Source organism: Pinus tabuliformis, chromosome 5_1 (assembly GCF_031772625.1).
Source record: "Pinus tabuliformis cultivar Carrire ecotype Pingquan chromosome 5_1, CPIR1, whole genome shotgun sequence".
Taxonomy (NCBI): domain Eukaryota; kingdom Viridiplantae; phylum Streptophyta; class Pinopsida; order Pinales; family Pinaceae; genus Pinus; species Pinus tabuliformis.
The window spans coordinates 780113842-780139237 of NC_142305.1; the positions used below are offsets into that span (position 1 = coordinate 780113842).

General features: G+C 38.4%; 1 protein-coding gene across 1 annotated transcript in view; it reads left to right on the plus strand.

The window, feature by feature from the left end:
• LOC149167265 (WPP domain-associated protein-like) overlaps window positions 1-11365 on the plus strand; it is a 188991-nt gene extending 177626 nt beyond the window's left edge. The window contains exon 3 of the mRNA XM_089430429.1: window positions 11183-11365. Coding sequence (XP_089286555.1) covers window positions 11183-11365 — 183 coding nt within the window. The remainder of the gene's footprint in view (window positions 1-11182) is intronic.
• Window positions 11366-25396: the final 14031 nt, after the last annotated feature.

A 25396-nucleotide genomic window follows, 5' to 3' on the forward strand; every position in this document is an offset into this window, starting at 1 on the left:
CCACAGAGGATATTGAGATACAATCTATAAAACATTTCAAACCTTCCTAATGGAATGTCTTGGATTTTTCCAATAGGGTGGAGAGCCACTTTCCATACAACAAGAGAGAAAGAGCATAGACAAAACAAATGAATGATGTCCTCTTTGACTTCTTTGCAAAGAACACACTTGGAGGGACCTTGAGTTTTTCTTTTCTTCAAAATCTCCACTATTAAAATCTTTCCATGAAGCATTTCCCAGTAAAAAATATTTACCTTTGGAAGCCCGTATTTGTTCCAGATAAAATTCCATATTTTGGATGGTTGAGGGTGCGAGTGTTTTTTGAGAAGGGATTCATATCCTTCTTTTACTGAGTAGTACAATTTCTTGCCTCTTATCCAAATTCTTCTATCCAGTCGAGAGGAAGTGACCAGTGCATATTCGTTCAAGGATTGAAGTAATGCTAGCCACAATTGAGAAAGATGAGGAGGACAATCTAGTTGGCACCAACTTGCTCAATTACCTTCTTCATCCCAAACTGAGAGATCAACAAGGGTGTGAAGATCTTGTTCTTCCATCCAGATAGCCATACCATGACGCTCCTCGTCTCTATTCAGAAGTTGAGTTGAAGGTACCCTGTTTTTCCATATATGAATACAATTTCCATTTTCTTACTGCCACCCAAGATGCTCCAAGACCATTGGAGCTACTACCTTGCATAACTTCTAAATTTTAGTAACCTGGCCTTCCCATGTTTCTAGTTCTGGCTTGAAGAGGTGATTTTTATGGAAATATTTCCTTGTAAATGTCCTTTTCTGCCACTCTTTTGATTCAGAGAGGAGGTGACACACCAATTTGACCCCCATTTCTAAATTCATGTATTCAGGATCTTGTATGTGCCAAATCTCCCTATTTTTTTGGTAGGAAAACTAAATTCCAATTTACTAAGTGAAAGCATCCCTCATTACTTTTCCATCCTTTCCATATAAAATTATGAATCTTGCTACTTATGCTTTGGATTACACTCTTAGGTGCAAGAAGCCTGAATCCAATGTACAAAGGAAGGGAAGATATCACTGACTTAATTATAATTTCATTTCTCACAACATCTAGCTAATGAGCCCCCCATGACAAAATCCTTTTTTTTTAATTTTCTGGAGGAAAATCTCCCAATCTTATCCATCCAAAGGAACTATCGAAATGGGAACACTTAGGTAGGAAAATGATTTCCAGTCCTTTACCATAGGTATGCCTAAGATTTAAGATATTTCCTACAAAATTGCCTCAGAACAGTTCCATCCCAAAAGTTGGATTTTATTTTTATTTATTAAACCTCCCGATAAAATCAGATAGGTTTCTAGAGTTTCTTGAATCAAACAACAATAATTCTTGATGCACCTCCCAGTAATAGAGTATTGTATGCAAACTAGGAGCGATTTATCTCTTTTACATTATGAGTAATACTCAACCCCAACAAATTTCCATGGAGCCGAGTTATCTCTAGATTTCTACTTATACTTTCTTATAAAATTATACACAAGAGAGAGGAAAGAAGGCATCCTTGGCAAAGGCCTCTAGAGGCAGAGAAGAAAGGAATCAGACAACCATTGATGGGAGGGGCTATCCAGGGATCCCTAATACATGCCTTAATCCAATCAATGAATTCCTCACAAAATCCCATTTTTTTCATAATAAGAAATAAGAAACATTGATTTACCTTGTCAAACATGTTCTCCATGTCTAGTTTGATGATCATTCCCGCTTTTCATGCCTCTTTTCTTGAGTGGATGGATTCCTGCACCAAAATTATGTTATTGAAGGTATATCTATGCAACATAAATCCTCCTTGATTTTCAAATATGAGAGGGGGAAGCAAGGTTTTCAAATGATTAGCTATGATATTGCTCAATATTTTATAAGAATAATTACAAAGGGAGATGGGACAAAAGTGAGCAAAAGTAATAGGGTTTGTTTCTTTTGGGATAAGGGAAAGAAAACATGAATTTGTTCCTCCTCCAAATTTATTCTTCACCCTTGAGTTATTGAGCATCCAAAGTAGATATCTTTTGATTAGGGGCCAAAATGTTCGATAAAAACAAATGGGAAATCCATCAGTGCCTAGAGCCTTATCAGGGACCAAAGCCCAGATTGCTTCCAAGACTTCTTCACCAATTTTCTCGAGAAGTTGCGCATTTGAAAGTGAAGAGATCATAGTAGGGATATCTCTTAGAAATTCATTTGTTTATCCAAAGTGGTACATTTTGCACTGTATAGAGATTTGAAAAGGAGGAATGCCTTATTTTTTATGTCCTCAAATGATGTAATTTTTCCCTTCCCTTCTGAAGTGATTTCCTTGACTCGATTTCTTAGCTCCCTTGCCCTTTATTTCTTGTGAAAGAATGAGGTATTTGAGTCACCTTCCTTGAGCCAAAAACTCCTTTATTCAAGTCCCCATAGATGTTCTTCCTGTCTGCTCACTTTGTAAATGCTTCTCGTTAACTCCTTTTCTTTTTCCAAGTGTCATTCTTCTATTAGTTTAACTTCATATTTTTCTATAATGGTATTCTAATGTTTTGATAAGATCCTTTCTTTTCTCTCCAAGGGGATGATATGATTCCTTTACCCATTTTAGAAGATTAGATTTAACATTTCTCAATTTGGATTCCCAGACAAAATTTGGAGACCCTTGAACTAGGAGCCTCCAAGATTGTGAGATTAGATCCATCATGGATCCAATATAAGTTTTAACTAAAGGGAATGGGCCCAACATTCTCAGCCTTATCCAAGTGCAATGAAATCAGAGGATGATCTGAATCCCCTTGTGCTTTAATAAAGGAGAGATACTCCAACCCTTTTGTCAATTGTCAGTCAACTGCTATGAATTAGGAATCTATTAATTCAAGTTGCAATATGATTATTTCATGTTCTTCTATTAGACCATGTAAACTTTCCTACTTTCAACACTACAACAACTAGGTCCCAGTATAACATTAATTCCTCCATACGATACCTAAATGGATCTCTCACTATACTTCCTCCTCTTTTTTCAGAAGCACTCAAAGTTGTGTTGAAGTCTCCACCCAGGATGCAACTGAGGTGCAGATATCTACTTTTCAAATCATCTAAAGAGTCCCAAAATTCTGCTTTCATACTATACAAAACTGAGGTGTATATATTAATAAAAAGGATTCGAACTCTTGTGAGTTTTGACTCTAGAAACACCATATTTTAATACAGATATTTTAGAAAATCCTTAAGGGAGAAGTGCAGTTCAAACCATAATATACCTAGCCATCCTAAAACTCCTCTTGATTGTTGAATCATTCCCACGCTTCCTTTCAAGAATACTTCTGCGGATTTGAAAATTGTTTTTTCCTCTAGCTTTGTTTCCTGAAGAAATAGAAACCACGGTGCTTCTTGCTTCACTATATATTTTATTGCTAGAGTTTTTGTGAGCCCCCCAAACCCCTAATATTCCATGATAAAACTTTCATTTGGAAGAGGGATTTTCAGAAATAGTCCCCGCTTCATTTCCTTGACAAGTTTTGCCTCCTTTTCCTTTTAGGATTTTTGTTATTACTGGTTGATTCCCCATTTTTGTTCTCCTACACTTCCTTTTCTCTTACTACTTTATGCTTGGGTTGTCCCTTCTTTCTAGAACTCTCTCCTTCGTGGCTACTTCCTTCATCATCCCAAACTAGATTCTGGGCCATATGCCTAGTTATTATGCCAACAATTTCTTCTGCGACATTGACATCAGGTGGGGTTGGTTTAACTAGATCTTTTTTTGTGTGTGTCAGGATTCGGGGATTAGAGAGTTGCTAGAGAGGCGCGTTCTCATTAATTTCTCCTTCCTCGGTGTCTTGATATTAAAAAATCCTTCTCCTTATATTCCTCATTCCTTTTTTTAGTGTGATCCCTTGAATTATCCTGATCTTGATTTAGAAGGGCATTAAATGGATTTGTAGAGGTATATGTCAAATTGTTTCCCTTCAAGGCTTGGGTTTTTTAGTTGCACCCTTCCCTTTGTTCCCACCTTTCCTTTGGGTTTACCACGACTCCTCAGGAGGAGGGTTTTTCTCTAGGACCTTGTTTCTTGAAGCTTTTGTGCAATCACAAGCAAAATGCTCGTATTCATGACAAAAATGACACTTAAACGAGATCTGCTCATAGTCCGGGATTTGACAGTGTTTCCACTCACCTAGGATTAAGTTGATCTTCATTGGGAGACCATTTTCTAAATCAACCTCCACACATATATTTGCAGAGGCAAACTAAGAACCTTTGGGTTCTGCTTTGTCCAAATATTTTCCAACCCCATTCCCACTAACTCAAGCAATCATCGCTCCAACAGAACAATGGGAGATAAGGAAGTGTGACCTAGATTGGTATCACCATGGGAATGTCCACATCAAGGATAAAATCGAGATTCCATCTATTCAAGTAGATTCCAAGAGATCCAAAGAAATAAGTTCAATTTATAAATATTATATCTCGCTCTTCCTTAAATTCAAACAAAAAGGGAAAAAATACATTACCCACTGCATACAGGGCTATGTTACATCTCATATTTGGTTTCTAGGTTTTGTCGATCCAAGCTTGCATTGACCTTGGAGATGGCCACATTCTGGTAAATTTCCTTATTAAGGCTCATTTAGAGTAGGCCAAAGAAGTTCTTCGAGCACTTGTTGGAAAATAAATGTCGTAGATCTCATCGTTTCTCCTCACAATTTTTTATTATGAATCAAACATTCTTGTGCATTTGTGAATGGAAGAACCTAGCACTCGAAAGGTCGATGATTCATATTCAGGTGAGGAAGGAGGATGAGGGGGGTGGGGAGGAAGAGTGACCCCCTCTGTGGGAGCCATAGAAGCCTAGGGTTTCAGAAAGCTTCAAGGGGAGCATAGAGTAAGCGAAGAAGTTGCAATTATTAATTTTTCATATGTCAATATAATTTATTTTCCCTAATATGATTTATGAGCACATGTACTAGTTATTATGTGATCTTATGACTAATTTTTCATGGTTTCTATTCTGATTATATGCTGGTTATATGTTGGTTATATGCATGGTTTTATGATGTGCTCTAGCTATGGCTCTTGATCATGATTTGATAAGTTATTGAATGGTCTTTGAATGCATGCGCTAACAAGTGTTGTTGAAGTTAGCTTGAGAGGTCATTGAACCTTCTTGGTGATTCTCAAACAAAGTTCAGAAGTTTATGATCAGTATGCATTTGTGAACTGTATATTATATGTTTACCATATGTTTGACAAAATTCCTATCATGTACTAGTCATGTTTAGGTCAATATCTTGTTCAAGTTTTGAATGGTTAGCATTTTTATCATCTTAATTATGATTCTATAAAGTTACAAGTAATTCTGGGTAGTGGTCTGGAGGTTATCTTGAAAAAGTGGCATAGATCTCAGGACCAAAAGCATAGAACAAGGGGATTTTGGGTCATAACTACTAGTAGACATACTTGTGTGTATGGTTGGGGCCTCATTACCGCATGCATGAAGTGTCAAGGGTGAGGTTGTGGAGCTATGTCATTGAAAATGAGTTCCAGCTCAGGGATTTATCACCTAAGGTGGTTGGTAGGCTACTAAGTGATTTGTAGTCTCTGAGGGATGTCAGTTTTCTTCTGGTTTATGGGCCCCACTTCCATAACTATAACTTGGACGTCAGGTCATGTCATAGTGACTCCCAACTCATGTTTACCCTGGAAGGCCTGTAAAAGAGGGTAAATGTAGGATGGGTTGTTACCGATTGCTATTAGAGCAAGTTTTGTTCTCTTTTGGTGAAATCTGATACCACAAATTGGTATCATAGCTTCCAAGTTCAAACACTTGGACTGGATGGGCTAAATGCATGCATAACAACATGCATTGTGATGGTTATGGTTATCATGCGTATGGTTATTATTGTAGTTTTATGTTATCATGCATGCTGTTGATATGTTGATGACATTATAGATCTATATTGTGCTAATGTGGACTGATTGTGCAGACAAGATAGCCTCCCTTGAAATACATTGAGGTACGATTTTGGTTGTTATTTCTATTTGGTTTATCTAACATGGCATATTGAAGGAAATAGAAGATTAGAGATGAAGAGAAAAATGGTGGACTACAGTTCACGTGACTCTCCTTACAACACTGATATGAAATTAGTTGAATGGGAAAGGTTAGTTAAGCAACAAGGAGAAGAGTATTCTCCTTATATAGAAAATACACTGCGGATTTTAAGGACATAAATCAAAAATTGCAAGGCAGAGAATAACAGGATGATTGAGGCATAGGAAATTCTTGCTATAGCTCAAGAAAAGGAGGCAGAGGTTAACGCAGTAATTCTACAAAGTCTTTCAGATTTGTAGAATCAAGGACAGATAGGGATCAACCATGGATAGGAGGAGAAGACTAATGGGGCATATGATAGTAGGTCTTAGAGGAGACACAAGTTGGTTAGGGAGGATATAGTGAAGAGTGGCATATTCTTGGATACACCTGACATGAGGACTGGTATGTATGGGTTTTATTCTAATCTTCTTCCAAGAGACGTCATCGTCATCACCTGCAACACCAAAGGAGGAGTGAGTACTTGCTAGAGGATTTTAAGAAAGTTAAGCCTCTTACTTTTGATGGAGAGATGAAGAAATCATAGGATGCATAACCATAATTTCTTGGGATGAAGAAGTTATTTAGATTGCATAGCTACATAGAGAACATGAAATACAAGATAGATACCTTCAGTCTCAAAGGGAAAGAAGATATTTAGTGGGAAGATGTGAAGAATGTCAGAAGCATTAGAGAAGAGGATATTTTTTGGGATGAGTTTGAGATACTTTTCAAGAAGATATACTTGTTCAAAAGATACTATGATGATAGGGCCAAGGAGTTCTATGAGATAAAGATGGTTTCTATTACAGATGATGAGTACACTAGTAGATTCCTGGAGTTGTTGAGGTATGTGCCTTACCTCAAGGATGAGAAAGCTAAGATTCAAATGTTTATCAATGAGTTTCTAGTAGCATTCAGGGATCAGATTGAGTTTGATGAGCGTCGGTCATTAGAGGAAGCCATCAGGAAATTGAATTATTGCTATGAGTAGTCAAAGCACAAGCCTAAAAACAACCAAGAATGGAAAGGGGATGAGAAGGAAAATGGAAAATGGCCTCAAAAGTGGGGAAGATCTCAAGATGCAAGTGAGAAATAAAATGTGGCTCCTCAAAAGAATTTTAATGCAATTGAGAAAGGAAACTAGTCTCAGTCTGGAGAGCAGCAGAATAAAGGTAACAATAGGGAACCATTGCAGTGTTGGATTTGTGGAATCACAAGAAGGATTTTCCATTGTACTGGGGTGGTAGGTCTGACATCTACAATGCTCAGGAGGCACAAACATTTGTGGATGTTGGTCAAAGAATTCCTCAGATCTATGCAACACTTGATAACAGGTGTTAGGTTCCTCTACCAATATGAGTCATAGTTTTGAATGAATAAGGTTAAGCCTTGTAATATTGTACATACCTTTGCTTTCTGCAAATGTTTTCCATATTAAAAAATTAAAAAATGTAAAGAGGGTATGTCCTAAAAGAATAATCAAAGGACAAAAAGAATAAGAAAAGCTCAAAAAATGAAAATATATGAACCCCAAAAAAACAAAAAGAGACCATGAAAGTGAGAAAGTCAAAATGCCACTACTGTTTACTTTTATGCATAATAATGATTGTGTGTAGCTTGTTATTCATGCCACAATCCATGGTAATCAAACTATTTAATCTTGATTATACCATGCTTTGAATTTTATGTTTATAGTTGGAGAATAAAATCTGACCAAACAGTTTAACCTTGGCATATCATTAGATAGGTAGAGTAAATAAAAGGAGCTCATCAGTTAAATTTGAGCCCTTGGATGTTATAAGGTTAGAATTAGATAGTTTGCTTTGTAAAAGAAAAGGATTGATAAGGGTTTGCTAGCCTAAATGCATCCAAATAAAATGAAGAAAAAACGGTAGGATGAGTAAATGGGTAAGTAGTAGAAAGGTTGCAGAAATATCAAATGATTACAAAAAAGCACTTATGTCATGTTTAAATGCATTCTTCAAATGTTCATTGGCAGTAAACAAAGCAAAGAGAATGGTTCACAACTTGGTTTATTTAGAATCCCCTCATTCATTTCACCCCTTTACTTACTAATTTCCCACAAATAAGTTCTTAGTGCTCAAATCCTTTAAGTCAAAGAGGCTTAGAGCATTTCTCTAACTTTTGGAGGGACCAGACCCTCGGCTCGATGACTTATGGGCATAAGTGCTAGAATCCCCTTCATAAAAAATTCATCTCCCTACATTTCCCTAATAAAAGCACTCTTTCCTATGGTTGACACCATTTACCTAGGAAAAGTGAATCAACCCCGTGTAAATCCTATTTCACCAAAAAACCCACAAAAAATCCCTTTTTCCTAAGTATAAATCTAAGTGCGCAAATGTTTAATCTACCCTTGTACTAAGGAAAACCCCACTCTGCCATTGCAATTTCATATTAATTTCTAATATTATAATATAAATTTCCCAAAATCCCCATTATCTTGTATTAAATTAATTCCCTTACGTAAATACCCCCACCCTTAGTTTTCATAAAAACTATATAAATTACCCATATCCTCATATAATCTTACTTAGTTTACCTAATCCCGGTAAACTTAAGTTAATCCCAGTATTAAGCTCACCCGACTCCCTAATCCCTCATTAAGCCCGACCCGATCATTTTAAACCTTCGATTTATCCCTAAACTAATCCCAAATTAGCATGATTAAATCCCTAGGCCCCCCATCAACTCCTTTCATTTCCCCCGTGCAGCTCTTCCACCTGATTATCACTGATCATCAAACCCCCTCATCCAACGGCGCACATCTATATCGGCTGCACCCAATGGCTGAACGTTAAACACCCGATAAATTGGTTTTCCCAACCTCGCAGATGCTATGTGTCAAGTGTTGTATCGCATTGAGTGACCCCTCCTGAACACCGCCTGCACCACAAAAGAGGTGCGACGGCCCTCCAAAACCGCTTTCACCATTTAACTGAAAAACCGTCAATTGTTCATCCGAAAGTGAACTCGCCAAAATTAATCATTTTTTCTATAAAAGGACATGAAGCCCTTTTTCACCCTTTTTTCCGTGCATTCTCTGTGTAAACTCTATAAACCATTGCAATCCCTGCCAAAGCCGAATTTACCACTAGACTTCCAAGTCCGCTCCAGAAGACGCTGCAGACAACCCAGCTGACCTTTCAATCCATACTAGAACCGTACAAACCTCTGCAGCCACTGAGAGCCATCAATTTGAAGCCAATTCGCCCAATTTCTAGGTATTTCACCATAGAATACCATTCCCTATGCAAAATGGAAAACATTCAACTTGTTTAATATTCTCGTTAAGTCCAATTAATTGAAAATTACTTAAAATCACAAACAACTCTGTCCAAACCCTTTGAAGTTTCCAATTTATGTTCAAAACCTCATAGTAAACCCCCATGGCTTATTTCAAATCCACAAGAATTGAACAATGGCTGCCCCTATCGCCATGGACATTAGACCCATTATCACTTCACACTTAGACCTAGACCATCTTCCCCTGGCTGACAAGGATTTCCAAATCAAGGACACAACTTCAATAGAGCTCCTGCTAAAAATTCATTGCTTAAGAAAAGACAAACACATGAACCATATAGATGATATTGGCCTCTGGGAGTCCAATTTACCCAAATACCAGTTCCCCCAAGTTCATATCTTTCCTGAAATTGTTCATATGTGTTATGCATGCTACGTCCCCAGCCATAGAGCCATAATCTCTCATGACCATAAGGTTCTATTCACTATCATAGCTGAGTCCATTAATGAAATGTTGCAGTTCTAACTAGGGCCAAACCTAACCCCACTTTCAATTGGAGACCTGTTGGACGAGTACCCCAAGCTAAGCCCATCAATATTGACCTAGTTGTTCCAAACCTTCATTAGAGAGGAAAAACACATCCCTAAGGACTCCCTTCCATATGTATCAACTATTTTCTCTCAATGGGGCCAGTACATTGTAACCATGATATCATGTGTTTTGGGTTACTCTACCAGTGAATACATTGATGAACTTATTCTTGCCTTCATGTGCATTTATACCCCAGAGCAACCTCCTGCAACCATATATGACTTTGCCAAATTCATAGCTGATAGGATGCATGAGCAGTTCACAAGAATGGGCAATGAGAGAGTATTCAAATACTCCTCTATATTGTACCATCTATTTTTGTATTATAAGTCTGGTAAGTTTCCTTTTACTCTCCAGAAGCTTGACACCAGGGGCCAGCCCAGCTCTGTCATTTTTTGGACCCCACTTTTCCATGAGTATAGATCACCTTATACATACTCTGACCTCATAGATTCTTTTGGGTATCCAATCATGACTATGCTCACTCAAAATCCTCCGCCTAGGATAAGTCCAGAGATAAAAAGAGTCCTCTAACTTTCCAAGAAAACCAAAGTGGGAGATTGGTACCTTTACCAAAACCACAATGAAATCAGAATATATGGTTGCCTGCTTGCACCATATAAGTTGCCAAGATACCTCCCCATGAGGCAAGAGGCAAAGGCTCAATCCTGCCTCTGAACAGGAATATACGAAGGATCAGCACAAGTGACCAACACAGAGGTAGACAGAAGTAGGCCCACAACTCCATCTGAAGACATACAAGAGCCTTCCACATCACGGACTCAGATGTTGGAAAGGCAGCTTAGTGTGGAAGTGTCTTCCTTCAGTAGGCTTGCTGACAAAGACCAAGACATAAAGGATAAGTATGAAAAAATCAAAATGAGGAATGAGAAGCTTAAAGCCTAAACATATGCTCAATACCTAAAGCTCACTCACATAAATCAAACAAGGTTGATGTCAGCCTTTGACATCAAGGAGGGAAAGCTGCAGATGTCCTTTATCAAACCTACAACACAGCAGCCCAAGACTTCATCAGATTGCAATAGGGTTGACTTTGATGTGTTGGCAAGAGATATTCATCCCACAGACCATATAGAATTGCACAAACAAACTTTAGAAATGATATACTCCACCCTGACAGGTAAAGCCATCACTGCCATCAGCTACAAAACTCAGTAAACAACATCTCAGCACAGTTTTAGTTGGAGAAGGCCTCCTTGCAGGCCAAGGATACAAGGATTAAGTTATTGGAAGACTTGGTTATTGAGTTGGGACATGATCCCAAAGATATAAAAGCTACTGAGCAGTTGATAAAGAAGAAGAACAAGGATATTGTTGCACTGAATAAGCAATTGAAAATTCCCCAGATGCAACGTCCTCAAATGCTGGAAGTTTTGGAGGGCTAAACCAGACATGAAGAGTTGATGGACTTGGTCCTAAAACTCAATGATCAGCTAAAGGAATAGAAAAAGAATTGGATATTTTAATCCAAATGAAACAAACTGACATTGCATCAACTTCTGCAAACGTCATCCCTACAGTGTCTACAATTGTCCCTTCCACACTGGCAACTACACTAGCACCTACAGCTCCACCCGCTACAGCACGGCCAGTCACAATAGAGTCTACATTAGCAACAGATGCATCAGGATAAAAAGAAACAAAACTAGTCAGAGCCATGGAAGAGATGTCAATTCAGACTACAGAAATGAACAGACTGAAGGAAAAGGTGGCAAGTTTAGAAATTGATTACAAACTTTCCCAACTTATGCAAAAAGGAGAAACTCAGAAGGCCAATAGGATGAATGAAAGAATCAAAACTATGGAGAAAGACTTGACATTGGAGAAACCCCTTGGATAGGTCAAGGAACTATTATGGGCCAATATCATTAACTCCGTCAAGGATATTTGGCCATCTATTCAAGTTACTTTTTAGCAGACGGGACTGATAAAGATAGCTATAGTAGCTATTCAGAAAGTCAAGGAGGAATTGGGTGACATGCCAGAGGATGCCAATAGACTCATCCATTTCCTTAACAGCAAAAACAGATATGAGCTTCAGGAGCTAAATATAGAAGACAGAACTGAAACTATTTTGGAAATAAGAAAGGTTCTTTCCAAAAGGAACCTAATGCTAAACTTGGAGGAAAAGTGCAAGAACATGCAGGTGGCCATTGATAGATTCATGGCCAAATTCCAAATTTTGAGGGAAAAAGGATTGCCCAGTCCATTGGTCATCAATGACAAGCTTATGACACAGTAGGACTATGATAATAGGCTCAGGCAGTTGGCTAAAGAACAAGCTAGCACTTCATCTATTAAAGCCCTGCCAACAGGAAAACAAACCTATTTTTCCTCCAACATGAGGTAAAACACTTATTCATCAACAAGCCCAATTTTTCCAAGTATACTGACGCTGATGAGATATATCGAAGGATGATGAATGTCAAATTACCTGATGCAGAATGGTGGGAAGGCATGACTGACTTACTATGAGAAGTTTAAAGTAAAAAGTCACTGCATAGTAAAAATAGAGTATCCAAGTAAATAGATGAAAACAAGACAATAGGGTCAAAGAGTATTAGGTTCAAAGAGTATCAAATAAAAGATAAAAGTCAAAGAAGATTCCAACGTGAAAGACCAAAACAAAAAGCCAGCATAAAGGGCTACAAATCCAACCATAAAAGCCAACAGTACCACAAAAAAAGGGACAACGTGAAACAGTTCAATAGTTGTCTCTATCTTCTTGCAAGAAGATATTTGTATTTCCTAGAATAAATCTCAAGTTTGTTTTGAGATATTTTGTAATAATTTTTGTATAAATACTTCACCATTCAAAGTATGCAGGGTGGATTCTTAGACATTTATATAGACATTTTGATCAAAGATTGTAAGCTATTGTATCACTGTTTGGACCAGCAAGCTGGATTAATGAATAAAGACAAGACATTTCACTGGATTCATGTGTAGAGCGAAGTGTAGACAAGTATTTTCTCTTGTGTTGTTATCTTTCTTTAAAAGTTTTTCCACAATATTATCTAAAATATAAATGCTATAATATGGAATGATATCTTAGAATTTGCTTCATTGCACTCTGTTTTAACTATTATGCATTTTAATTTTTTCTGCTAATTATCTAAATTAAGGAATTCTTGATTGCTCCTTAGTTTAGGTAGTCTCCCTTTAATCTATAACAAGGGATTCTTAGTTTCCCTCTATTCATGATTATCCTTTGTTCCTCATTTTAATCCTGGTCTGAGAATTCTTAAGTGCTCTCTCACCCTGGTTAAGATCATTTCACCCATCTGACTTAAAGGCCTGCACTTTACTCTGCTAGCATACCCTTTGAACACTCCCTTTAGTGAGTTAATTCTAGTTTTGCTGCCCTCCTTTGACTCCATAGCCCAATGGTCCAAAGACATCAATCTATCCATCTGTTTTAAGGATTCCACTATCCAACCATTCAATACAAATCGAAACTCCCTGAACCTTCAGAACTAGCCTAAAAGCCCAACAAACAAAGCTAAATCATAAAGAGAGAGCCCTCTCTAAGTCATAGGTTGGCTAGAGCCTATACTTAAAAGATTGGTTTGTGGTTACCTCGGTCCTTTCCTTCTTCTGAAAAGTTTTAGGGAAAAGTTATGAGTGATAACAACAGGGACCAAGAGAAGAGTTCATCATTGGGTGAGAGCTTGTACATTTGAGTTTAATGGTATGCCTACATCAACACATCTAAATGTGCTTCCTTTGGGTTCATATATCATGCTTTTGGGCATCGATTGGTTGTTCACTCATACGACTAAGGTATAGTGTTATGAGAAGGCTATTGAGTGTTTAGATGATGATGGAGAAAGTTGAATCTTGTAGGGAAAGAAGAATCCTACATCACTAAGAATGGTTAAAACTATGCAAGCTAAACGAAGTTGCAGGAAGGGGTGTGTATTATTTGCAGTGCATATTTCGAGTGACAAAGGGAAGGATGTGGAGGATGATGAAGTCCTGAAGAGGTACCTGGTTTTCTAGTAGTTTCAAGATGTGTTTCCTGTAGATATTCAGAGTTACGACCTCATATGGAAGTGGATTTCTCTATTGAGTTAGTACCAAGAGAAACACCAACATCAAAGGAAACTTATAGGATGAGCACTCTAGAGTTGGTGGAATTGAAGTTGCAGCTTAAGGAAATGCTTGACAATGGATACATAAGGCCAAGTGTATCGTCTTGGGGTGCACCGGTGTTGTTTGTAAAGAAAAAGGATGATAATTTCAGATTGTGCATTGATTACATGCAACTGAATAAGGTGGCAATCAAGAATAGGCACCCATTGCTTCAAATTGATGATTTGTTTGATTAGCTTAAGAGATCAAAAATATTGTCAAAGATTGATTTGAGATCAGGATATCATCAGGTGCACATCAAAGAAGAAGACATTTACAAGGTTTCATTCCGCACCAGGTATGGGAATTATGAGTTTGTGGTGGTTCCTTTTGGTCTTACTAATGCTCCAACCACCTTTATGTGTTTAATGAACAATGTGTTACGTCCTTACCTAGACAAGTTTGTGATAGTATTTGTTGATGATAAATTGATATACTCCAAAAATGAGGAGGAGCATGCAAAGTACCTGAAAACAATGTTAATATTGTTGAGAGAGAATCAGTTGTATGCCAAGCTCAACAAGTTCAGTTTCTTTTAGGCTAAGGTTCATTACTTGGGACATGTTGTTTTCAAGGAGGGGATAACAATGGATCTAGAAAATATTAAGGCTATCATGGAGTTTCCAAATCCTAAGAATGTGGATGAGGTAAGATAATTCATGGGACTAGCAGGTTATTACAAGTGGTTCATCAGGAACTTCTCAAGGATTGGCTATCCTATCACATCTTTGTAGAGAAAAGGAAAGAAGTTTGAATGAACTAAGGAGTCTGCAAATAGTTTTGAGCAATTGAAGAATTTGCTTACAAATGCTCTAGTCTTGAGAATTGTATATCTTCAAAAGGAGTTTGTGGTGTGTACATATGCTTGCAATAAAGGACTTGTTGGCGTCTTGATGTAGGAAGGACATGTGGTATGTTATGAGTCAAGGAAGTTGAATGGGCATGAGTAAAACTATGTGACTCATGGTATTGAGTTGGAATCTATTATTCATGCATTGAAGATATGGAGACATTATCTCCCTAGAAGGAGGTTTGTTTTGATGAGTGATCACAGTGGGTTGAGGTATTTGTTTGACCAACCTAATCAGAATGCCAGATAAGCTAGATGGTTTTCTATCGTCGGTGAGTTTGAATTTGAGATCAAATACATCAAGGGTAAGGAGAATCAGGCTACAAATACTCTCAGTAGGAGAGGGCAAGTAATTGATATTTCATCTATGAGCTCTTATGGGATAAACTTGTAGGAGTAGATCATGTAGGCAAGGAATTATGAAGAGAGGTACCAACAACTGAAGCAGAGGTTGCAGCAGCAGGGTGACGGTGATAGGGATGAGGAGTATCACCTCACGATAGATGTCTTGTTGGGATCCAAGAATAGGATTTATGTGCCAAATAATAGTGAATTGAAGAAGATTATTGTGGAGTTTCATGTGAAGCCATATTTAGGTCATTTGGGATATCATAAGACTTTCACAACTATTAAGAAGTTCTATCATTGGTCAAACTTGAAGAAGGAAGTGGTTGAGTTTGTTGCTATATATTTGACTGTTAGAAGGTAAAATTTGAGTGTAAGAACACAAGTATTCTATTACAACCTAATTGTATTCCAAAATGGAAATGAGAGGTCGCTTCCATGGATTTAATTACAAGTCTGTTAAAGAAATCAACACAGCATGATTCCATCATGGTTGTGGTTGACAGGTTGAGCAAGGTAGCTCACTTCATTGCAGTAAAGTCCACTAATTCAGCTAGTGAGGTAGCTCAAATCTTAATTAGGGAGATAGTGATGTTGCATGGTGTTCCCAAGAAGATCATATTAGATAGATATGCCAAGTTCACTTCATGTTTTTGAAGGATTTGTTTGCAGGTTTGAGGACAGAGTTAGCCTTCAGTACAACTTATCATTCGCAGAAAGATGGATAGATAGAGAGGGTTAATAAGATTCTTGAGGACATATTGAGGATGCATGGTATGCATCACCAGAGGAAGTGGGAGGAGTATCTTCCACTCATAGAGTTTGCATATAATACTGGGTATTACGAATCCTTGAAAATGAGTCCATTTGAGGTTCTTTATGGGCGGAGTTGTAATACTCCTATCAGCTGGAGTGATCCAGTGAACAAGGTGTTGATTGGACCACATATGTTGGCTAATATGGAGAAGGAGATGCATGTTATTATACATAATCTAAAGGCATCATAGGACAAACAGGAGAATTATGCAGATCAACACAAGGCATTCAAGGTGTTTCAGGTTGGGGAGCATGTGTAATTGCACATTAAGACCAAGAGGAATTCCTTGAGGATTGGGTCATGTGCCAAGTTGGAACCTCAATATTGTGGGCCTTTGGAGATGCTTAAGAGGATTGGACCAGTGTCCTACAAACTTGCACTGCCGCCAACAGTGAAATTCCATGATGTTTTCCATGTTTCATTGCTTAAGAGATATGTGCAGGATGTTGATCATGTGATTGATTGTTTTGTATTGCAAGTGGAACCAAAGGAATAGTTCCAGCCAAAACCATAGTGAATTTTGTACTGGAAACAACTCATGCTCCGAAATTAAGCAATTAAGCAAGTTGGAGTGCAATGGAAGCACTTTGGGCCTAATGAAGCTACATGGGAGATGGCTGATTAGATGTGGGCTTTATATCCTTCATCATTTTTTGATTGAGGCAAATGGGTTTTTTTGTATATGTATCTATATATCTATATATCTATATATATATATATATATATGGTTGTCATTGTAAATACCGTAATGAGTTGTGTTATAAATCTCTAAAAAGCGACGAGCAATTAAGCAAGTTAAATTGCAATGGAAGAACTTTGGACTTGATGAAGCTACATGGGAGATGGCTAATTAGATGCGGGCTTTGTATCCTTCATAATTTTTTGATTGAGGCAAATGAGTTTTTTTGTATATATATATATATACATATATATATATATATATATATATATATATATATATATATATATATATATATATATATATATATATATATATATAGATATATATATATATATATATATATATATATATATATATATATATATATATATATATATATAGTTTTCATTGTAAATACTACATCGAGCTGTGTTATAAAGCACCATAGGAAATATTTTTTTATTTTCAGTGGTTTTCTTGTCCTAAGTGTCATAAAACACCGACGAGGTGTTTCCCCAAGTGGGAGGGATTTTTAACAACCTACGTTAAATTTTCATGTAATAAAGGATATTAAAGGCAAAAATAATAGGACCAAGGTCATGGGTGATCTAGGTGGATGTGGTGGCCACCTGCCTATTCCACTTGGACCCCCACCACTATCTTTTTTAGTTTTTCAGTTTCCTTAATTGTAGCATAGTTTACTATTTTTGATAGTTTTTCGGGTCTTGAACTTTCGAAGCTGTTTTGAGGCCCTAAACGATGGTTTTTGGGAAAACCAGAGTCAACATGGGTCAATACTTGATGTTGGTCACTCGGGAGTTGTAGTCCTCAGATAGATATTTCTAACGAGGTATTGTGTGTGTCAAATGGAGATCGTATGCCAAAGTTACGACCCCGGGAAGTTGATGTACTAATTTACCCAAATGGGGCCCATAGTATTGGCGTTTCATCTCCTAGGGTTAGGTTTTTGGATGTTTAGGGTTTTCCATTATTTCTCAATAATAAATAGGCCTTCGAGCCTCATTGTAACATAGTTCATAGGCATGTAGCCGCCACATCTCTTCTTAGAGATAAGCTACCATCACCCGAGCTCGTATTATTTTCATACTGTTTGTAAGAATATTTCAATATTTGAGATTAATGAAATGAAGTGTTATTTCTGCTGCATCTTTGTATTTATGGTTATATCTATAATTTGTTGTTTTCCTATTTAATTTTGGCTTAGTGGTATTAGAGCATTATTCTCTTTCTCTGTTTTTCTTTGCATGTCCCCAACGAGGTTGAGATATAAGGAGTTAGGGCTTGAACTGATCGAACCTTTGCGAGACAAACCTCGCAAATCTCGACGGCCTCCCATGGAAGAAGAGAAGAAAGGCGAGGGGGTGGGAGATCCTTTCAAAATATTTCTCGAAGAATCCCTCGAGCGATAGAGGAAAGCGATGATGGACAACTTTACCGATATCCTTCAGCAAATACACAAGGGCAACACATCTTCTTCCAGCAGCTACTCTAGAAGTGCCACACCCTTTAAGGTACATGTTAACTTTGACATCCCCATATTTGAGGGTCAGATAGATGTAGGCGTTGTAGATAAATGGTTAAATATGTTAGAAGGATATTTTTCGGTTCATGATTTTTCCAGCCGAAAAAAGATTACTTTTGCACTTCTCCAAGCTGCCCCCCACGTCAAGGACTGGTGGGAAACCTACTATGAGAAGAAGGATGAAAGTACACCCTCACCATTTTCAGTTGTACCCACTTGGAATTCGTTCCGAGATGCCATCAAGAAGAAGTATTACCCTATTGAGAGCTATGAGGATAAATACATAAAGTGAACAACGCTACGGCAGGAAAGGGACCAAGATATGCTAGAGTTTACCATTGTTTTTCATACCCTTCACACGAAGTTGGGTATCAAGGATTATGAGAAACATTTGGTACTCAAGTACCGTGGCTACCTACACATGTACATCTAGGATGAAATGGAGTTCTTGGAAATCTCCTCACTCGGTACGACGTATCGATACGTTGTAAAGATTGAGCAGAAGTTTAAACAAAAAAACGACATTTTTTATATGAAAATTCGAAGTAAGGGAAAGGCACCCCCAAACCATAAAGAAAAGGGAAAACCCAAGGCAGGGCGACCCAGGATAACCCTTTGAGGCTGTAAGAAAAGAAAAACACCATGAAGATAAAGAAGGACACAATAAAGTGGTGTGAGTTCCATAAGAGCTCCACTCAAAACACAAGTGAGTGTCAGGACAAGCAGTCACTGGTGGTCGAGTTGAAGGCTTCAGAGTCATACGAATGTTTCAACTCTGAGTCAAAACCCAAGAAGGGGAATGAAAAAGGGAAGGAGATCATTGGCGTGGAGCCCAGTGCCACTGTGGCCACTACCAAGATCCAGAAGATTGAGCCTAAAGATCCAGAGGAGGGGTAAATCCTATTCCACTCACAGATGTGGGTGAAGGGTTCTCTGATGTAGTTCATTGTCGATAGCGAGAGACAAAAGAACCCCATTTTAGGAGAGGTCATGAATCAACTAGGCCTACTAACTACAACACATCTGCAACCGTACACTATCGGGTGGTTTCAACAAGGACGAGATCTCCACATCAGCGAGCAATGTCGCCTTCTCTACAACATCAAGCCCTTCACGGATGAGGTACTATGTGATGTTGCTCCTCTTGAAGTTTGTGATGCATTATTAGGACAACCATACTTGTGAAAGAGACATGATTTATATGAGTCTAGACCCCATTATGTTATTATTTCTTTAGGTAGTAAGTTATACAGGATGCCAAAGGTAGCCTCGCCTATCGCCATCTCTTTGTTCTCTACTAAGCAATGCAGTAAGATCATCTCCCAGACTAGTAAATTTGTTTTCTTTCTTATACGGTCTCAAATTAAGGGGAAGATCGTAGCCACATCCATGGCCCCTGGGAAAGGTTCCTCCATGCAGTAGAAGTAGGTGGATACGGTCGTGGACGAATACAAGGACATCTTCTCCTCACCCACACGGGTACCCTTGCATTGTCAGGTCAAGCATTCGATCTATCTGACTCTGGGAGCACCACTACCCAATGGGCCAATCTATCATCGCTCCATTATGGAAAATGAAGATATCAAACGGTAAATCCAGGAGTTGTTGCAAAAAGGGAACATTCAGCCAAGTTCCTTGCCTTGTGGGAGCTGGATTGTACTTGTACAGAAGAAGGATCAGACCTGGAGGCTCTGCATTGATTATCGGGCACTAAACAAAATCACTATCAGGAACAGGTATCCAATCCCATGGATTGATATCCTTCTGGGCCAACTCAAGGGGGTCAAGTATTTCAGCAAGATCAATCTGAAGTCTAGTTATCACCTGGTTCCAATAGAGCCTAGAGATGTATGGAAAACCTCCTTCAAATCCAAGGAACGCCTTTTTGAATGGTTGGTTATGCCCTTCGAGTTGACAAATTTCCATACTAATTTTATGAGGCTAATGGATGACATCTTACGGCCCTTCACCAACTCGTTCGTGGTTTTTTATCTCGACGACACCCTGATCTTCAACAAGAGTTGGAAAGAACACTTGCAATGCATTCGATAGGTCCTTAAAACCCTTCAACAACACAAATTATGTGCCAACTTAGAGAAATGCACCTTTGGCATGAGCCAGGACCAATATTTGGGTTACATCATAGATGAACATGGTGTGCATGTGGATCCGACTAAGATCCAAGTCATTTTGGATTGGGTAGCCCTTACCACTCTAACGAAGCTTCGAAACTTTTTGGGCCTTGCAAATTTTTATCAGAGGTTCGTGTTGGGATTACCCCATATCACTTGGCCTTTTAGTCATATTACTAAGGGTGGGGAAAAAGAAAAATTTTCTTGGTCCGAGTCCCAACAGAAGGTGTTCGTTGAGTTGAAGCACCAACTCTGCTCTGCATCGGTACTCACACTGCCAGACCTGCAACAACCATTTGAAATTGAGATAGATGCCTCAGACTATGCTATTGGTGCAGTCCTCACTCAACACGGGAACTCAGTGGCCTATCATAGTGAGACACTTTCCGATACAATTTAGAAGTACCCCACCTATGACAAAGAGATGTATTCCATCGTACAGGCTTTCCGACAATGGAAGCATTAAATTCTGGGGAAGGAGACGGTCATCCAAAATGATCACTGATGTCTTCAGTTTAAACAGACAGAAGGGAAGTTCCAGAACGATCACCATAAGAAGTGGTCTACATATCTGCAACAATTCCACTTGAAAATTAAATACAAAAAGGGCAGCAACAATCATGTTGCAGACTGCCTCAGCCGACCCCCAGTTGCAACACTAATTACTATTCTCAACTCTTGTGGCCATGAGATCTTTGGATGGTCGAAACTATACAAACATGGTCCAGAGTTCACCTCAACATACCAGATGCTAGTAGATGGAAAGAAAGTTCCTGATTTCCACCTCCAAGACGCATTATTATGCTACCTGGGACACATGTGTTCCTTCAAGTGAGCGTGCCAAGCTGATTTGGGAGATGCACTATAGTCGGTTCGCAAGACACTATGGTGTGGAGAAAATTGTGGTTGTACTACAAAAGTACTTTTATTGGCCCAAACTTCGACTAGATGTTGGGAAATATATCATATCCTGCACTACTTACGCAATCACAAAGCCAACCATTAATAAACAAGGCTTGTACACTCCTCTATCTAATCCCAGCTAGCTGTGGGAATCCATTTCCATGGACTATATGTCTGGCCTCCATTCTACCAATCATGGTAATGACTATGTATTTGTGGTCATGGACATAATTTCTAAGATGGCTATATTGGTGGGCTACAAGAAGAGTATCACAGCAGAGGAAACTGCCAAACTCTTCTTTGAATGACTATGGGCACATTTTTGGATCCTGTAGACCATTATATCATATCAGGATAGCAGATTCCTGAGCACATTCTGGTCAATCCCTTAGACCCTATTGGACACCAAGCTGACCAAGTTGATTTCCTTCCATCCCAAGACAGATGGTTAGATGGAGGTAGACAATAGGATGATAGTGCACATACTCCACATGTACAAATCCAAGCATCCACGAACCTAGGATGAGAGTCTTCCTTATGTGTATCACAACTATAATAGATCTCTCCATAGCTTGACTGATCGCAGTCCCTTTCAACTGGGTCTAGGATTTAAACCATTGTGTCTGATTGATGTCACCATGCCCCATGGGACTACACAGAAAAAATCCACACATGTATTTTCTGAGGCTAATAAAGTGACCAAATTTATTGAACGCATCCAAGACATCTACCAGCAGGTTCATGACATCTTGGAGAAGTCAAATTCCAAGTACAAGAAACAACATGATCAACAAAGAGTGCTATACAAGTTTTAGGTGGGTGACAAAGTTTGGTTGCATTTTAAGAAAGAACGCTTTACCGGAGCCCATCAAAAGCTCATACCACTCCAATATAGTCCTTACACCATTAGCAAGGCTGTGGGAGATAATTATTTTGATCTCAACATTCCCCCATTCCTTAGCCTACACCCAACGTTCAATATGGACTGCCTTCGACCATACTTCCCACCATTACTAGACACATCTGACATTGCAGAACAACTCACACCAACAGAGTTAAACCATAACTACATGGAACAAGCCACAACTAATCAGATTATGGACACACAGGTCAAGAACACTCGCCAACAGAAGATCCAACTATATCAGGTTGTCAAAGATGGCCAACTCCTACACCAAGGCAAGTGGCTCACCGGGGACCAAGTTCAGTAGAAGTTTCCCCATCGCATGGAGGCACTCAACGAAATGGGGACCATTGCTTGTTAAGGGGGGAGGACTGATCTAGGTGGATGTGGTGGCCACCCACCTATTCCACCTGGACCCCCACCACTGTCCCTTTCAGTTTTTCAGTTCCCTTAATTGTAGCACAATTTACTATTTTTGGCAGTTTTTTGGGTCCTCAACTTCCGAAGCCGTTTTGAGGCCCTAAACGACATTTTTTTGGGAAAACCAAAGCTAACATGGGTGTTTAACCCATGTTGGTTACTTGAAAGTTGTAGTCCTCAGATAGATCTTTATAACAAGGTATTGTGCACGTCAAACGATGATCGTATGCCAAAGTTCCAACCCTAGGAATTTGATGTACCAATTTACCCAAACGGGGCATAGAGTTTTGACGCTTCAACTCCTAGGGTTAGGTTTTTGGATGTTTAGGGTTTTCCATTGTTTCTTAATAATAAATAGGCCTTCGAGCCTCATTGTAACACAGTTCAGAGGCATGTAGCCACCACATCTCTTCTTAGATATAATCTACCATCGCTCGAGCTAATCTTATTTCCATTCTGTTTGTAAGCATATTTTAGTATTTGAGATTAATGAAATGAAGTGTTATTTCTACTGCATCTTTGTATTTATGGTTATATCAGTAATTTGTTGCGTTCTTGTTTAAGTTCGGATCAATGGGACACACATGCCAAGATGAATGTTTGGTAAACATTATAGTGGGCATCTCTTGTGGTTTATTATGTCTAAGGAATTGCAAAGGAAAAGAGGCAATAATTGGCATTTAATTATGAAAAATAAAGGAAAATGGGAGAAAAGGAAGGTGAAGAGACACAAATTTGCATGCAAGGGAAATTAGAGGAAAAATGAAGGAAAATGAAGAAAAAGGAGACATCAATAATAAAAATGCATCAAAGAAACAATTGCTATCTTTTTTACAGTTTGGTGTGGAGCTCTTGTTCATTCTCTCATTCACTCTTGCACACTTAGAGAATTCTTGAATCAATTTAGCATTCAATTGGATTTGGATAAAGGCACACAAGTAGGCAAGGGACAAACAAAGGAAAGAAAGGGAGCACAAGGAGAAAGTTAGATCAATATATTCAACAAGACGATTTTGTAGGCAACAAGTTGCATGTGTAATTTCCCTACTAGGACCTGAATTCATGGCACATGCATTTGGTTATTTGGTTCATTTTCTGTCATTGGCATGGGTTTTTCCTGGCTTGACAATGGTTTCAGCCTTGCCTTGTCATTTCCTAGATAGCCGTGGTGTAATTGGATTCATTATTGGTTGAGCTTCGGATCGCCAAGAAGCCCTCGATAGGTGGGTGGAGACAGGAAAATTCCTCAAGGTATGATGAAGGAATTATGAGGCATCCAAGCTTGGTTTGGTTTTATGATCTCGGGACCAGTTTAGGTGAGACCACGGTAGATTGAGGGTAGAGGTGGTTTAACCTCTGGATTCCCCGTTTGATTATGTCTTGGTTTATCCCATGAGATCCCACATTCATGCTTGGAATATGGCACGAGGGTGATTGGTTGAAAGAAAGATTTGGTTAAGCTCATTCTATGGTCGGGTGGTACATGGAAGTCCCTAACTTGGTTGGACTTTGGATATGTTAATATAAGTTATTTTCCTTATTATGATTTATGAGCACATGTAATGGTTATGATGTGATCCTATGGTTGTTTTTTCATGGTTTTTATTCTGGTTATATGATAGTTATATGCTTGGTTTTATGATGTGCTCTAATTATGGCTCTTGATCATGAATTGATAAGTTATTGAATGGTTTATGAATGCATGGGCTAACAAGTGTTGTTGTAGTTAGCCTGAGAGAGAATTGAGCCTTCTTAGTGATTCTTAGATGAAGTTCATAAGTTTATGATAATATATTCGTTCATGACATGTAGCTTATATGTTTACCATATGTTTGATGAAATTCCTCTCATGTACTTGGCATGTCTAGGTTAAGATCTTGTTCAAGTTTTGAATGATTAGCATTGTTATCATATTAATTATGATTATAGAAAGTTACATGTAGTTTTGGGCAGTGGTCTGGAAGTTAGCCTAAAAAGTGGCATAGATCTCACAACTGCATGCACAAAACAAGGGATTTTGGGTCATAACCACTGATAGACGGGCTTGTGTGTGGGGTTGGGGCATAACCACATGTTTGAAGGGTCAAGCATGCGATTATGGAGCTAAGCTAGTGAAAAAGAGTTCCAGATGAAGGATTGATCCCCTGAGGTGGTTGACAGGCTCCTGAGTGATGTAGTTTCTGAGGGATGTCGGTTTGCTTCTAGATTGTGGGCCCCACTTCCATAACTAGAACTTGGAGGTCAGGTCATGTCATAGTGACTCTGAGCTCATGTTTACCCTAGAAGGCCTGTAAAAGTAGGTAAATGTGAAGATCTAGGGTTTTTGCAGTCGATGTAGGAACCACAATGGGTTCACAGAAACTCTATAACAGGTCATTCCTCCTCTATCTAAAATCAAGAGAAGTTTGAGATTTATATATAAATTAATTAAAGTATTACTTAAAAATATTAAAAAATTATAAATTGAGAATGATAAGAATAAATGTTTTAAGGATTTAGTATATGAAAATGATTTTGACACCAAAAGAAAAACTATAATGAGTTGATCATATAGATGAAGGACTTTATAACTACAATAGGAAAATCAACATCTCAACAAGAAATTTGATAATAAATTATTGAAGAAAGATGAAGAAATTTCTCACATAAAAGATCATAGATAAAAACTATTTGCACAAATCAAGAAGTCAAATGATATAAAGTAGTA